Source organism: Eriocheir sinensis, chromosome 42 (assembly GCF_024679095.1).
Source record: "Eriocheir sinensis breed Jianghai 21 chromosome 42, ASM2467909v1, whole genome shotgun sequence".
In the NCBI taxonomy this organism is placed as follows: domain Eukaryota; kingdom Metazoa; phylum Arthropoda; class Malacostraca; order Decapoda; family Varunidae; genus Eriocheir; species Eriocheir sinensis.
The window spans coordinates 5526248-5539582 of NC_066550.1; the positions used below are offsets into that span (position 1 = coordinate 5526248).

Below are 13335 nucleotides of genomic sequence, written 5' to 3' on the forward strand. Positions count from 1 at the left end.
ACCGACTAACTAACTAGCAAACCGAATAACTGACTGACTAAATGACTGACTCACTGACTGACTAACTAGCAAGGCGAAGGACTGACTGACTACGTGACTAACTGAACGACTGACTGACTGACTGCAACAAGACCGTAGTGGCACGCTCAGGCTTTCACTACGAGGGCCATAACTCCACTCTGCCCCAAAAAGAAATCTCAACCAATCTATTGTTATGAAAACAGCTAACTGACGTCTAGGGGTTGCTTTGTGTTGAATAGATAGCTAACTGGGACATAACATAATTGTAAGTTTAAGTGAAAGCAAATGGTACAGTTTTACTTATTAAAACCACCTAATAAGACAATTAGAACATATGACAATAGGCAACGACAAGAGTAGGTGGTTTGGTTCACTGAGGTGATTAGTTATTAGTTACAATTACACATAAGGAACGAAGTATGAAAATTATCTTTGAGGAACCAAACAAGATTTACAAATGTGGAGCGAAATATTAGTTCACTGAGGTGTTTTAGTTTAGAGTTGAGAATTACACATAAGGAATACAAATATATATGCAAGTGAGAATGGGTATGCGTGTGTCAGACCCCGTGGTGAACCCTGGTTTAGCTCACGGTAAGTTGAAAAGTTCTTGCGTCCTCGGTATGTGAGCTACCAGGGATGAGACTGCCGGGGTTAGTTTGTGGAGGTCTATTTATAACCTCGGCGGGCGAGACGAGTCCGCGAAGTGTGAGGCTTCGTGATATTCAATTGAATGATGGGTGAAGCCTCGGTGTGGAGTCACGAGTCCTTGAGTGAATGCGCTTGGTGCGGCTGGAGCTTCGAGGATTCGTGCGTGAGTTGGTTATTGGTGAAGTGGTGAAGTGGTGATGTGTGATGGCGCGCTTCGAGGCTCGAGTAGACGAGGGTACCATTACACTATATTAATCACGATATAATTAGACTTGCATATCAATCACTACCTAATGCTGCTTGCTAATTACCATACGACCAATAGCCACTAAGAGAACCAGGAGGAGGAGGAGGAGGAGGAGGAGGAGGAGGAAGAGGAGGAGGAGGAGGAGCAGGAGGAGGAGGAGGAGGAGGAGGAGGAGGAGGAGGAATGGCCGGAGTAGGTAAGGGACGAAGAGGAAGGGTAAGTAGAGGAAGGGAGAGATTCAGGAGAAAGTAAAGGGAAGGAAATAAGAGAGATGAAAAATCGAGATAATAAGAAAGAAATGAAAAGGAAAAGAGGAGGGAGGAGGAGGAAGAGATAAAAGAAGAAGAGGAAGGATACTTTGCACTGGAAGGGAAGGAAGGGGAACAAACCAAGATAAGAAAAATATGAAGAAAAAATACAAATACGTGAAAGAAAAGAATAAAAAAGAGAAGAGGGAGGAGGAGGTGCTGGCGATAGTAGAAGATAAATTTGGAGGAAGAAATATGAGTAAGAAGGAGGAAGAAGCAAAAGAGAAGGAAAATAGGAAAAAGAAAGAAAAAAAAAGAAATGAAGAAAAAAGAAAAGAAAAAGAGAAGAAGAGGGAGGAGGAGGAGGAGGAGGAGGAGGTGGAGGAGGCGATGGTAGAAGATAAATTCGGAAAAGGAAATAGGAATAAGAAAGAGGAAAAAGCTAAAGAAAAATAAAATAAGAGAGGAAAACATACGAAAATTTTGACGGGAAGAAAATGAAAAAGAGGAGAAAAGAAGAGGAAGAATAAGAAGAGTAAAAGGAAGGAGGCAAAAGAAGGAAAGGAGCTGGAGAAGGAAAATAAGAAAAAGGAAAAGGAGCAAACACGAAAGGAGAGAAAGAAAAGAGAAGAGGAAAGGAAAGGAGGTGAAGGTGGCATGGTAGAAGATAAATTTGGAGGAAGAAAGAGAAGTAAGAAAGAGGAAGAAGCTAACGAGGGGAAAATTAAGAAAGAGGAAGAAATAAGAAAATAACAAAGAAAAGAAAGAAAAAAGAAGAGGAAAGGAGTTGTAAGAAGGAGGAGGAGTAAGAAATAGGAAGAAGCTAAAGAGAAGAAAAATACGAGAAAGAAATAAGAAAATAGGAAAGGAAACAAAGAAAAAAGAGGAGGAAATAAGTCGGGAGAAGGAGGAGGAGGTGGCAATGTTTGGTGAAGATAAATTTGGAGGAAGAAAGAGGAGTAAGAAAGGAAGCTAAAGAGAAGAAAAGTAAGAGGAAGAAATAAGAAAAAAAGGAAAGAAAGAAAGAAAAAACGAGAAGGAAAGGAGTTGCAAGGAGGAGGAGGAGGATAGATTTGAAAGAAGAAAGGGGAGTAAGAGGAAGAAGTTTAAGAGAAGAAAAGTAAGAGAAAGAAATAAGAAAAAAAGGAAAGAAAGAAAGAAAAAAGAAGGAGGAAAGGAGTTGCAAGGAGGAGGAGGAGGATAGATTTGGAAGAAGAAAGGGGAGTAAGAAGAAAAGAAGAAGAAAAATAAGAGGAAGAAAAAAAGGAAAGAAAGAAAGAAAAAAGAAGGAAGAAAGGAGTTGGGAGAAGGAGGAGAAGGTGGCAGTGGTAGGTGAAGATAGATTTGGAGGAAGAAAAAGAAGAAGGATAAAGATAAAGATGTCGTAGCTAGTGTTCAGTATAATCCGTATCACTGTTAACATCGCTCACAACTAATAGCTCGTAATGACTTAACCGTGTTTGTCTCAGTTCGTTCTTTATTTATTTCTACTCTATTTCTTCCTCTTCCCTTGTTCTTCTTTCCCTTGTATCTCTTTTTCCTTTCCTCTCTTAACAATCTTTTTTTCTCGTTTTTCTTCTTTCCTTTTGTTTTCATTTTTGCTTCCTTGCTTTTTCCTCTCTTTCCTATTGTCCTTTGTTTCCCCTTTCTTTCCTTTCCTCTCTTACCAATCTTTTTTTCTCGTTTTTCTTCTTTCTTTTTGTCTTCTTTTTTGCTTCCTTGCTTTTCTTCTCTTTCCTATTGTCCTTTGTTTCCCCTTTTTTCATTTTTTTCTCTTACCAATCTTATTTTTCTCGTTTTTCTTCTTTCTTTTAGTTTTCTTTTTTGCCTCCTTGCTTTTCCTCTCTTTCCTATTGTCCTTTCTTTCCCCTTTCATTCCTTTCCTCTCTTACCAATCTTATTTTTCTCGTTTTTCTTCTTTCTTTTAGTTTTCTTTTTTGCTTCCTTGCTTTTCCTCTCTTTCCTATTGTTTTTTGCTTATCCTTCCTTTCTCCTTTCCTCTGTTTTCTTGTTTTTTTCCTGTCCTTCCCATCTTTTTGCCGGTTCTCTTCTTTTTCTTTATTTTCTTTTTGTTTCCCATTTTTTCTCTTCCTTTTCATTCACTATTTTTTCCTTGCTTTCCTTCTCTTTCCCATTTCGCTACAGTAAAAATAAATAAATGACTTAGAAGTGGAAGAAGAGAACATTGATAAAGAAAATGAGTTAGAAAAATATGAAAGAAAAAGGCAAAAAAGATAGAAATGAAAAGAAAGAAAATACTGATGAAGAAATGAGTTTGAGAAATGAAAAAAAAACTGCGTGGTGATAAATGAGTTAGAAATGTAAAGAAGAAAAAATGAAAAGAACTGTTAAGTTAGAGGAGAAGAATAAGGATGGCAAAATATATACATAAGAAAATGGGAAAGAAAAAATACAGAAAAGTTAGGAATAGGAAAGTTAAAATGTATGAAAAATTGAAGAAAAATGAAAAGGAAAGTAGACATGGCTGAAAAGTTAATACAAAAAAGCAAAAGGCAAAAAGAAAAAAATACAAAAAGAAAAAATTAGGTTAGATGTGTGAAAAATAGGTGTGTTAAAAAGGGTGAGAAATAAATAAAGAATAATAATAAAGTTAAAAAGAGAAAATAAAGTTAAAAAAGGAAAAGAAAAAAATACGAAAGAAAAAGAAAGATGGAAATGGGCGAAAAATAAATAAAGTAAATAGGAGAGTTAGACATGGCTAAAAGAAAAAAAAAATAAAGTTAAAAAAGGAAAAAGAAAATAATACAAAAAAAAAGTGATTAAAAGTGCTTGAAAAATAAATAAAAAGGAGAAAAATAAAGTTAAAAATGAGTGAAAAGTAGGTAAAATGAATAGGAAAGTTAGACATGGCTGAAAAAATAAACAAAAAAGAAAAAGATTAGACAAAGGAAAAAAAATACATAAGAAAAAGAAAGTTAGATATGATTGAAAAAAAAGAATAGAAAAGTTAAAAATGGGTGAAAAATGAATAAAAAGAATAGGAAAGTTAGACATGGCTAAAAATAAAAGAAAAAACAAGATTAGAAAACGGAAAAGAAAAAAAAAGAAAAGTGATTTAAAAATGCTTGAATAATAAATACAGAAGAAGAAAGTTGAAACAGCACAGGAGGCGTGTTATCATATATACATACATTAAATTACAAGTATAAAACATGTTGCAGTTATACTAAAACGACTGGCTAGAAGGCTTTTAAACGTACATTGCAGCAGAGAAAACAACTGGCCGAGAGAGCACCGTAATTATGTAAATGATTAATATTGCATTCTCAAAACAAATTACAGAACAGAAAGCACACGCGGAAAAGCTTAAAAAATGTGTGTGCTATTATTTGCGGGGGAAAAGTCGTCACTGTTTCATTCTCTGTCTGTCTCTGTTTGTTTGTCTGTCTATCTTTTTTATCTCTTTATTGTCTTTTTCATTCTTCCCCTCCTTCTTTCTATTTTACTGTCTTTCTTTCTTTCTTTCCTTCCTTCCTTCCTTCTTTTTTTAGTACTTTCCTTCCTTCTTTCTTATTCTTTCTCTCTATTCTATTCTTTCTTCCCTTCCTTTTTTCCTTCTTTCTATTTTACCGTCTTTCTTTCCTTCCTTCCTGTCTACTTTTTGCTTTTCTTCTTTCCTTCTTTTGTTCTTATTCTTTCTCTCTATTCCATTCTTTCTTCCCTTCCTTATTTCCTTCTTTCTTTTTAATCTTCTTTCTTTCCTTCCTTCTTTCTCCTTTTTGCTTTCCTTCTTTCCTTCTTTTTTTCTCATTCTTTCTAAATATTTCTTTATTTTCTACTGTCTTTCTTTCCTTTCCTTTCTTTCATACTTTCCTTCTTTCTTTTTTTCCCTCCCTTTCTCTCCCTCTGTCTTTATTTCCTTCCTCCTTTTTTTCTTTCATGGTTCTTTGTATTTTCCTTTCTCTCTCTCTCTCTCTCTCTCTCTCTCTCTCTCTCTCTCTCTCTCTCTCTCTCTCTCTCTCTCTCTCTGACAAAGTATATCCAACTCTGCTGAAAGAAACAAAGAGCGAAATACTCTCCTCCCTCACAACCGTATTCAATATGTCCTTGCGACAAGGCATCGTCCCTTCAGATTGGAAAAAGGCTAACGTGACACCGATTTTCAAGAAAGGAGACAAAAAAGTACCAGGTAATTACAGGCCCATTAGTCTAACTTCGGTTGTAGGTAAGCTACTTGAGGGCATAATTAGAGACAAAATTGTGAATTACCTTGAAAGCCACTCATTGATTGGGGACTCACAACATGGCTTCCGAAAAAAAAGATCCTGCCTATCAAACCTATTAACCTTTTATAACGACCTCTTCACTGTTTATGAAGTAACCAAATCACTGGACGTAGTCTATCTTGATTTCCAGAAAGCGTTTGAAAAAGTCCCGCATCATCAATTACTTTACAAATTAAAGCAAATAGGTATTTACGGTCAAGTATACCAATGGATCGCGAATTGGTTGAGCAACAGACAACAAAGAGTAGTGATCGACGGATTTAACTCAGAGTGGGCGCCTGTCACTAGTGGCGTCCCTCAGGCTCGGTCCTGGCCCAGTGCTCTTCATTATTTACATCAACGACGTGGATGTTGGACTCAATAACCGCATTAGTAAATTTGCAGACGACACAAAGATTGGCAACTCGGTTCTCACTGACGAAGACAGGCAAAGCCTCCAAGAGGATTTGCACAAAATTTCAGCTTGGTCGGATAGATGGGAGATGCCCTTTAACGTAGACAAGTGCCAGGTCCTTCAAGTTGGAACGAGGAATAAGAAGTTCGAATACGAAATGCGCGGCGTTAAACTCAAAAGCGTTCAATGCGTCAAAGACTTGGGCGTCAAAAATCGCGTCAAACCTCAAATTCTCACAGCAATGCATCGATGCAGCAAATAAAGCGAACAGAATGTTGGGCTTCATTAAAAGAAACTTTGTATTCAAGAATAAAGATGTAATACTACCGCTCTACAACAGTTTAGTCAGACCCCACTTGGAATATGCGGTACAGTTTTGGTCTCCCCACCATGCAAAGGATATTGCTAAATTAGAAGGTGTTCAGCGTCGGGCAACGAAAATGATCCCTTCCTTGCGCAACAAATCCTACGAAGAAAGGCTTTCACCTTAACATGTTCTCTCTTGAAACGTCGCCTCCGAGGAAAACTGATCGAATGTTTTAAATTACTTAATGGTTTCACGAATGTAGACAGATCAACATTGTTTATGATAGATGACACTTTGCGCACGAGGAACAATGGCGTAAAACTCAGATGTAGACAAGTAAATTCAGACTGCACCAAATTTTTCTTCACCAACGTTGTAGTGCGAGAATGGAATAAGCTTCCACCGTCAGTGGTCCAGTGTAACACGATTGACTCCTTCAAAAATAAGCTCGACCGTCACTTCCTTCAACTTAATATCAACTAGAGTAGAAATGCAACGTTTTGGAGTCTTCTGATTAATGTAAAATCAATTAGGTTTAAGGACAGACCACCAAGTCTGGACCATGGGGTCTGTGTGGTCTGATTTTCTATGTAAATCTATGTAAATCTATGTAAATCTCTCTCTCTCTCTCTCTCTCTCTCTCTCTCTCTCTCTCTCTCTCTCTCTCTCTCTCTCTCTCTCTCTCTCTCTCTCTCTCTCTCTAACTATAACAGCAAACTAGAAAATAACAGAGGTAACAGTAGAGCCACCTGGAAGATTATTAGAGAACTGATTCCTGGCAGCAAGAACACAGCAAAGACTACACATAACAATGAAGTGACAGCTGGTCATTTTAATACTTATTTTGCTCAAGTGGGTAAATGTACATTTGAAAAATCTCAACAGAACTTAAGTGATGCAGTTTTAATACTACGACCATTACACACAAATTTTAGACATGGCATTAATTCACAAAGTAATTCACATATGTTTCGACCTGAACCCACAAGCTGGGAAACAATAACTAGCTATCAAACACATGAATAATAGCGGCTCTTACGGATCAGACGGTATCCCTTTCAAATTTTTAAAAGACGCCCTTCCCGTCATCATTGCACAGATTACTTGCATCATAAACACCTCAATTGTGACTGGAGTTTTCCCCACACCGTGGAAGCACTCCATTGTAATACCTATGTTTAAGTCTGGCAATGAAAACGAACCTAGTAACTACCGTCCCATATCTCTCCTACCCATTCTTTCTAAGGTAACTGAAAAAATAGTTGCACCTCAGCTTACCTTATACCTAGAAACAAATAATCTGCTCAGCAAAACACAACATGGTTTCAGACTCAATCTGTCCACTAATATTGCTTTATTAAAACTAACTAACGAACTTTACGCAAATATGGACAACAAGAAAATTTATTTAATCACCCTTTGCGATTTATCTAAAGCTTTCGACAGTGTCAGTCACGAGATATTGCTAAGCAAGTGCCTCAACATGAACATAGATTCCTTCTGGTTCCAGAATTACATAAATGATAGAACACAGTCGGTGCGGATAAATAACAGTATGTCTGACAGCTCCAGCATGTCCTACGGTGTGCCTCAAGGATCAGTACTTGGTCCAATTTTATGTATTATATATGTAAACGACCTTTGGCGCTATTTCTCGAACTGCCAAATAATCCAGTATGCTGACGACACCCAGTTTATCCACAGTGGTTACATAAACAACATGATACGTAAAGGAGAAGAAACTGTTAAACTTGCAAAAAAATACTTTAATAAGATTGGTCTACTGTTAAATGCACAAAAGACGCAGTGCATGTTCATTGGAACAAGGCGGCTCCTCTCACAGACTCCTCCCGACACTCACATGCAGGTGGACGGGAACGTTATCACTCCCAGTTCATCTCTTAAGAACCTGGGCGTTTACTTTACAGCCACTTATTGTTTGATGCACATATCTCCGAGATGAGCAAAAAAGTATACGCAACAATTATGCACGTTAATAGAATAAGGGAACACTTTAATAAAACAACAAGAATTTCTGTCATTCAATCATTAGTCATGAGTATAATTAATTATGGGATCAATATCTGGGGAGCTACTAATGCTTCTCAAATACATCGCGTGCAAAAACTACAAAATTTTGCAGCAAAGGTAGCACTTGGAGGAGCTCCCAGGAGTGAACACGCTACTCCATTTATCAAAGAACTTGGCTGGCTCAAAATAAAACAGAAACATAATTTTGAAATCGGAGTAATTATCTACAAACTCATTAATAAAAAAGTTCCTAATTGGGCGTTCCCACTGCCAACAGTGGGCGAGAGGCACAGCCACAATGTCAGCACGAGGCAATCTGAACAGCTCTACGTCCCCATGTGCAGCACTAACTTGGGCACCAAGTCCCTCCAAGTTGCCGGACCCACACTATGGAACAGCTTTCCTAACAACGTAAAAAATACTTCCTGCCTTAACACTTTTAAAACACGTCTGAAGATACATCTTTTCAACAAACAATTTGAAATGTGAATATTACATGACATGTTCCACTGTTTTAGATCAGTCGACTTTTTTTACACTTTCACTTCGACTGCCTCACCATTTTATGTTATGTTGTCTGACTACATCTTACTCATACTCTGATCATAACACTTTAAAGTATACTTTAACCTTTTATGATGATAACGTTTTAGCTTTTTATGTTTAATACTTTTTACCTTATAACTCACGAATGTTGTTTAACTCAATTTTAATATAGGTGTTTTCATTTGTGTATTAACTTCATTTTAATGTTCTCGTAAGCGTAAGTCTCATGTAAAAGAATAACCATTGTAACAATGAGAATAAAGTTCTTATTCTCTCTCTCTCTCTCTCTCTCTCTCTCTCTCTCTCTCTCCTAATTGACATTATTTCTGCACCAAACTAGCAACATGTCAGAGTTGTAATGGTCACTATCATGTTTACACACAAAATCTGAGTGCTGTACATTATTCATGTCGTTATAATGAACACTGTTGGCAAAATGAGAGCATTCATCGATATATCCGACAACACTCCATCCCGTGGTTAACAGGAAGGCATCAGTGTATGCTCCTGGCTAAATATTTCCTTCATGCAAGAAAAGAGAAGCCAAACAAGCCCAACAATGGCGTCATGCTCTTAATCTCCTGCAAGTAGTGGTTGAAGGTCTCGAAATTCTGCCACTCAACATTTCTAAGGTTGGCAAAACGCTGCCCACACACGATGCCTTCCTCTGTCCCTCCAATCAGTGCACGGGAGGGTGTTCACACTGCTGCTAAACATATTGCACGCTGCCGCCAGCAAATGTTAAACTTATTTCTTATTTATAATTTAAATTATAATACTTACATCTTTAGCATCTTATAATATTACACTGACTGTATGGAACTTTAAAAGAACAGCATATAGCATGTGACGATTGTTTATGAGGGAAAAATATATATTTTAATTTTATATTTCTTACTTGTCTCCGTTTCTTAAATACTACTAGTAAGTCAGTTGTCTCTGTACCGTAGCTATGAGAAAGGTCTGTCATTTCTAAATACTAACGAAAATTTATTTGACAAAGTACGCATGCATGATTTTATTGGTAGTTCCACGAGGGCCACCAGATGGCAGGTCGAGCTGAGTGAAGGACTCAATAGTTCAAGCTCGTGTCTCTCCCTCCCCTCGCCGCCTCACACGATCATCAGCACAGACGCACCAAGGCTGTAGTGATAGTCGCCTTGGAGACGATCAGTGTTTTGATTATCTCCTTGGAGACTATCAGAACAGTGACAGTCGTGAGCAGCACTCAGCGACAGCCACTCCCAGGCAGAACCGTGCCGCCCTAAAGAAGAGTGTCCGCCCACCACGCCCGTGACCACCTCACGGAACACTGCCACGGCGAGGAGTGTGTGTCAGACCATCACAGCCCCTCACCACCACCACCACCACCACCAGCGTCATGGAGGCTGCAGGGAGGGGAGGCAGGAAGGCAGGACAGGGACAGGTGAAGAACATGAACACTGCCGGCAGCCCTGCGGAGTGTCCAGTGTGCATGACAGGCTATGATGGCACCGAGCAGCGGCCGCGCACCCTGCCCTGTGGCCACACTGTCTGCACGCTGTGCATATATCAGCTGGAGGAGCAGGACCGTGTTGCCTGCCCAGAGTGCCGCGTCAGCCACACCGTGCCCGAGGGAGGTCAGTTCCCTGTCAGCTATGTTATTGAGGGCCTCATAAGGATGATGAGAGACGCTGAGGTGGCAGCAGCAGCAGCAGCCTCGCCGCCACCCAGTGCCGGGGAAGGGGAAGGAGCAGCAGCAGGGGCGGGTTGCAAGAAGGAGGCGGCGGGTCTCTCCAAGAAAATGCGTTCCTTCCTGCAGGAACAGGAGGCCACAGTTGTGGCCGCCATCACCGCCTGCCGGGAGGCTCAGTCGCAGCTGAACCAGTACCAGACGACCCTGGCAGGCTGGGGCAAGCGGCAGCAGCAGCTGGAGGACAGGCTCCTGGGACTGGTAGACCAGAGCAGGAGTGCCAGGGAGCTCCTGCAGCAGGAAGAGTCCCGTGCGGTGGCCAAGGAGGAGGAGCTGAAGAAGGGGGAGCAGGGGCTGCAGGCCGTGCTGGAGACGTTGCGCACCCTTACAACAGAGCAAGAAGTAGGCGCGGCGGTGAGTGAAGTGTTTCGTTGCACTGGCGAGGCAGAGCAGGCAGTGAAGGAGTGCCAAGAAGGTTTTCCTGATGCCAGCACCGTCACCACCGCCAGGAAGGTGAACGTGGCATCTAGTGCAGCCCTGGAGGCTGTCCAGGCAGCTCTGGAAACACTTGCTACAGAGGAACCCAGGCCCCAGGCAGACCCAGACTCCACCGTCATGGAGAGACTGCACCTCATCTGGACAGGGAGCTTGACGGCCGAGGACCTCCGCAGCCTGACGCAGCCCGCCAGGCGAATGCTGGAGGCTGGCCGGGTGTTTGCTGTCCACCAGGCGGAAGGTCAGCGCCGACACGCAAGAATAAGCCTTGAAGCCGGCCAGCTGTGCCTCCACGCCCTGAAGGACCATCCCCCGCCACGGGGCGCGGCAACCCTGCAGGTGAGCGAGGTTGTGCCGCCCTCCCCCCCCTGCACGGTGTTCGTGGACCTGTCCTGGCCGGGCAGGGCGCCGCGGCGGGTCCAAATTCATCTGAGCCCCGACACCCCGCGGGGCAGACAGTTCATACTGTTGTGCACGGGGCAGCGCGGTCCTTCCTACGTAAACACCAGGTTGTTCCATGTCGAAAAGAAGGGGGAGGAGGGAGAGTTTGTGATGGGCGGGGACTACGAGAGTAACGATGGTAGTGGATCATCCGTCCTGCTGCCTGGCCTTGGTGAGGGTGAGTACCGGAAGTCAGGCCGGGCGGGGGATGTGTTGGGGCTGGTGTGGACTGGCCGTACCCGGGGTGAGAATGGTAAGTTTGGCATCCGCACCAGAGACTGTCAGGATGGTGGTGGGTGTCCTCGTGTCTTCGGTGAGGTGGTGGACGGACTGCACGTGGTGGCCGAAGCAGCCCGACACAGGGACATTAAGGAGGTGACTGTGGCGGACTGTGGCGTATTGTTGAGAGGGTAATGGCCACCACCACCACCACCACCACCACCACAGCAAGATTATGGAGGTGACTGTGGCGTGGTGTTGTGAGGGTAATGACCACCACCACCACCACCACAGCAAGATTATGGAGGTGACTGTGGCGTGGTGTTGTGAGGGTAATGACCACCACCACCACCACCACCACCACCACAGCAAGATTATGGAGGTGACTGTGGCGTGGTGTTGTGAGGGTAATGGCCACCACCACCACCACCACCACCACAGCAAGGTTATGGAGGTGACTGTGGTGTGGTGTTGAGAGGGTAATGGCCACCACCACCACCACCACCACCACAGCAAGGTTATGGAGGTGACTGTGGCGTGGTGTTGTGAGGGTAATGGCCACCACCACCACCACCACCACCACAGCAAGGTTATGGAGGTGACTGTGGCGTGGTGTTGTGAGGGTAATGTCCACCACCACCACCACCACCACAGCAAGGTTATGGAGGTGACTGTGGTGTGGTGTTGTGAGGGTAATGGCCACCACCACCACCACCACCACCACAGCAAGGTTATGGAGGTGACTGTGGTGTGGTGTTGTGAGGGTAATGGCCACCACCACCACCACCACCACAGCAAGGTTATGGAGGTGACTGTGGCGTGGTGTTGTGAGGGTAATGGCCACCACCACCACCACCACCACCACAGCAAGGTTATGGAGGTGACTGTGGCGTGGTGTTGTGAGGGTAATGGCCACCACCACCACCACCACCACCACAGCAAGGTTATGGAGGTGACTGTGGCGTGGTGTTGTGAGGGTAATGGCCACCACCACCACCACCACCACAGCAAGGTTATGGAGGTGACTGTGGCGTGGTGTTGTGAGGTCAATATTTGGTTGAATTCATGTAACATCCTGGGTGATATTTTGCGTGAAGTTTCGTGCACTTCATAAACACTTGATGTAATGTGTTAGTTTCTTGGGGCATCCTTGTAGCAGCCAGTGTGATGTTTTGTGCACTTCATAAACACTTGATGTAGTGTGTTAGTTTCTTGGGGCATCCTTGTAACAGCCAGTGTGATGTTTTGTGCACTTCATAAACACTTGATGTAATGTGTTAGTTTCTTGGGTCATCCTTGTAACAGCCAGTGTGATGTTTTGTGCACTACATAATCACTTGATGTAATGTGTTAGTTTCTTGGGGCATCCTTGCAGCAGCCAGTGTGATGTTTCGTGCACTTCATAAACACTTGATGTAGTGTGTTAGTTTCTTGGGGCATCCTTGTAACAGCCAGTGTGATGTTTCGTGCACTACATAAACTCTTGATGTAGTGTGTTAGTTTCTTGGGGCATCTTTGTAACAGCCAGTGTGATGTTTTGTGCACTACATATATACTTGATGTAGTGTGTTAGTTTCTTGGGGCATCTTTGTAACAGCCAGTGTGATGTTTTGTGCACTACATATATACTTGATGTAGTGTGTTAGTTTCTTGGGGCATCCTTGTAACAGCCAGTGTGGTGTTTTGTGCACTACATTATATACTTGATGTAGTGTGTTAGTTTCTTGGGGCATCTTTGTAACAGCCAGTGTGGTGTTTTGTGCACTACATTATATACTTGATGTAATGTGTTAGTTTCTTGGGGCATCCTTGTAAC

General features: G+C 42.4%; 2 protein-coding genes across 48 annotated transcripts in view; both read left to right on the forward strand.

Annotated features, from left to right (window-relative positions):
- Positions 1-13335, forward strand: part of LOC127009852 (uncharacterized) — a 46044-nt gene that overhangs the window by 11896 nt on the left and 20813 nt on the right. For 5 of the 47 annotated variants that reach the window (XM_050883273.1, XM_050883267.1, XM_050883250.1 and 2 more), the window contains exons 2-3: positions 11902-11964; positions 12532-12572. The gene's annotated coding sequence lies outside the window, so the exon portion shown is untranslated. Of the gene's footprint in view, positions 1-11709; positions 12573-13335 lie in introns of those variants that run through there. The other 42 variants (XM_050883268.1, XM_050883255.1, XM_050883261.1 and 39 more) reach the window with 33 other exon arrangements.
- On the forward strand, positions 9709-11714 carry LOC127010202 (RING finger protein 207-like). Its single transcript, XM_050884081.1, has one exon. It carries the CDS (start codon positions 10074-10076, stop codon positions 11712-11714), a length of 1641 nt encoding a protein of 546 aa, XP_050740038.1. The 5' UTR covers positions 9709-10073.

Bases quoted from the DNA above. Each gene is read 5' to 3' on its own strand.
- LOC127010202 (XM_050884081.1), top strand. From the start codon at position 10,074: ATGGAGGCTGCAGGGAGGGGAGGCAGGAAGGCAGGACAGGGACAGGTG.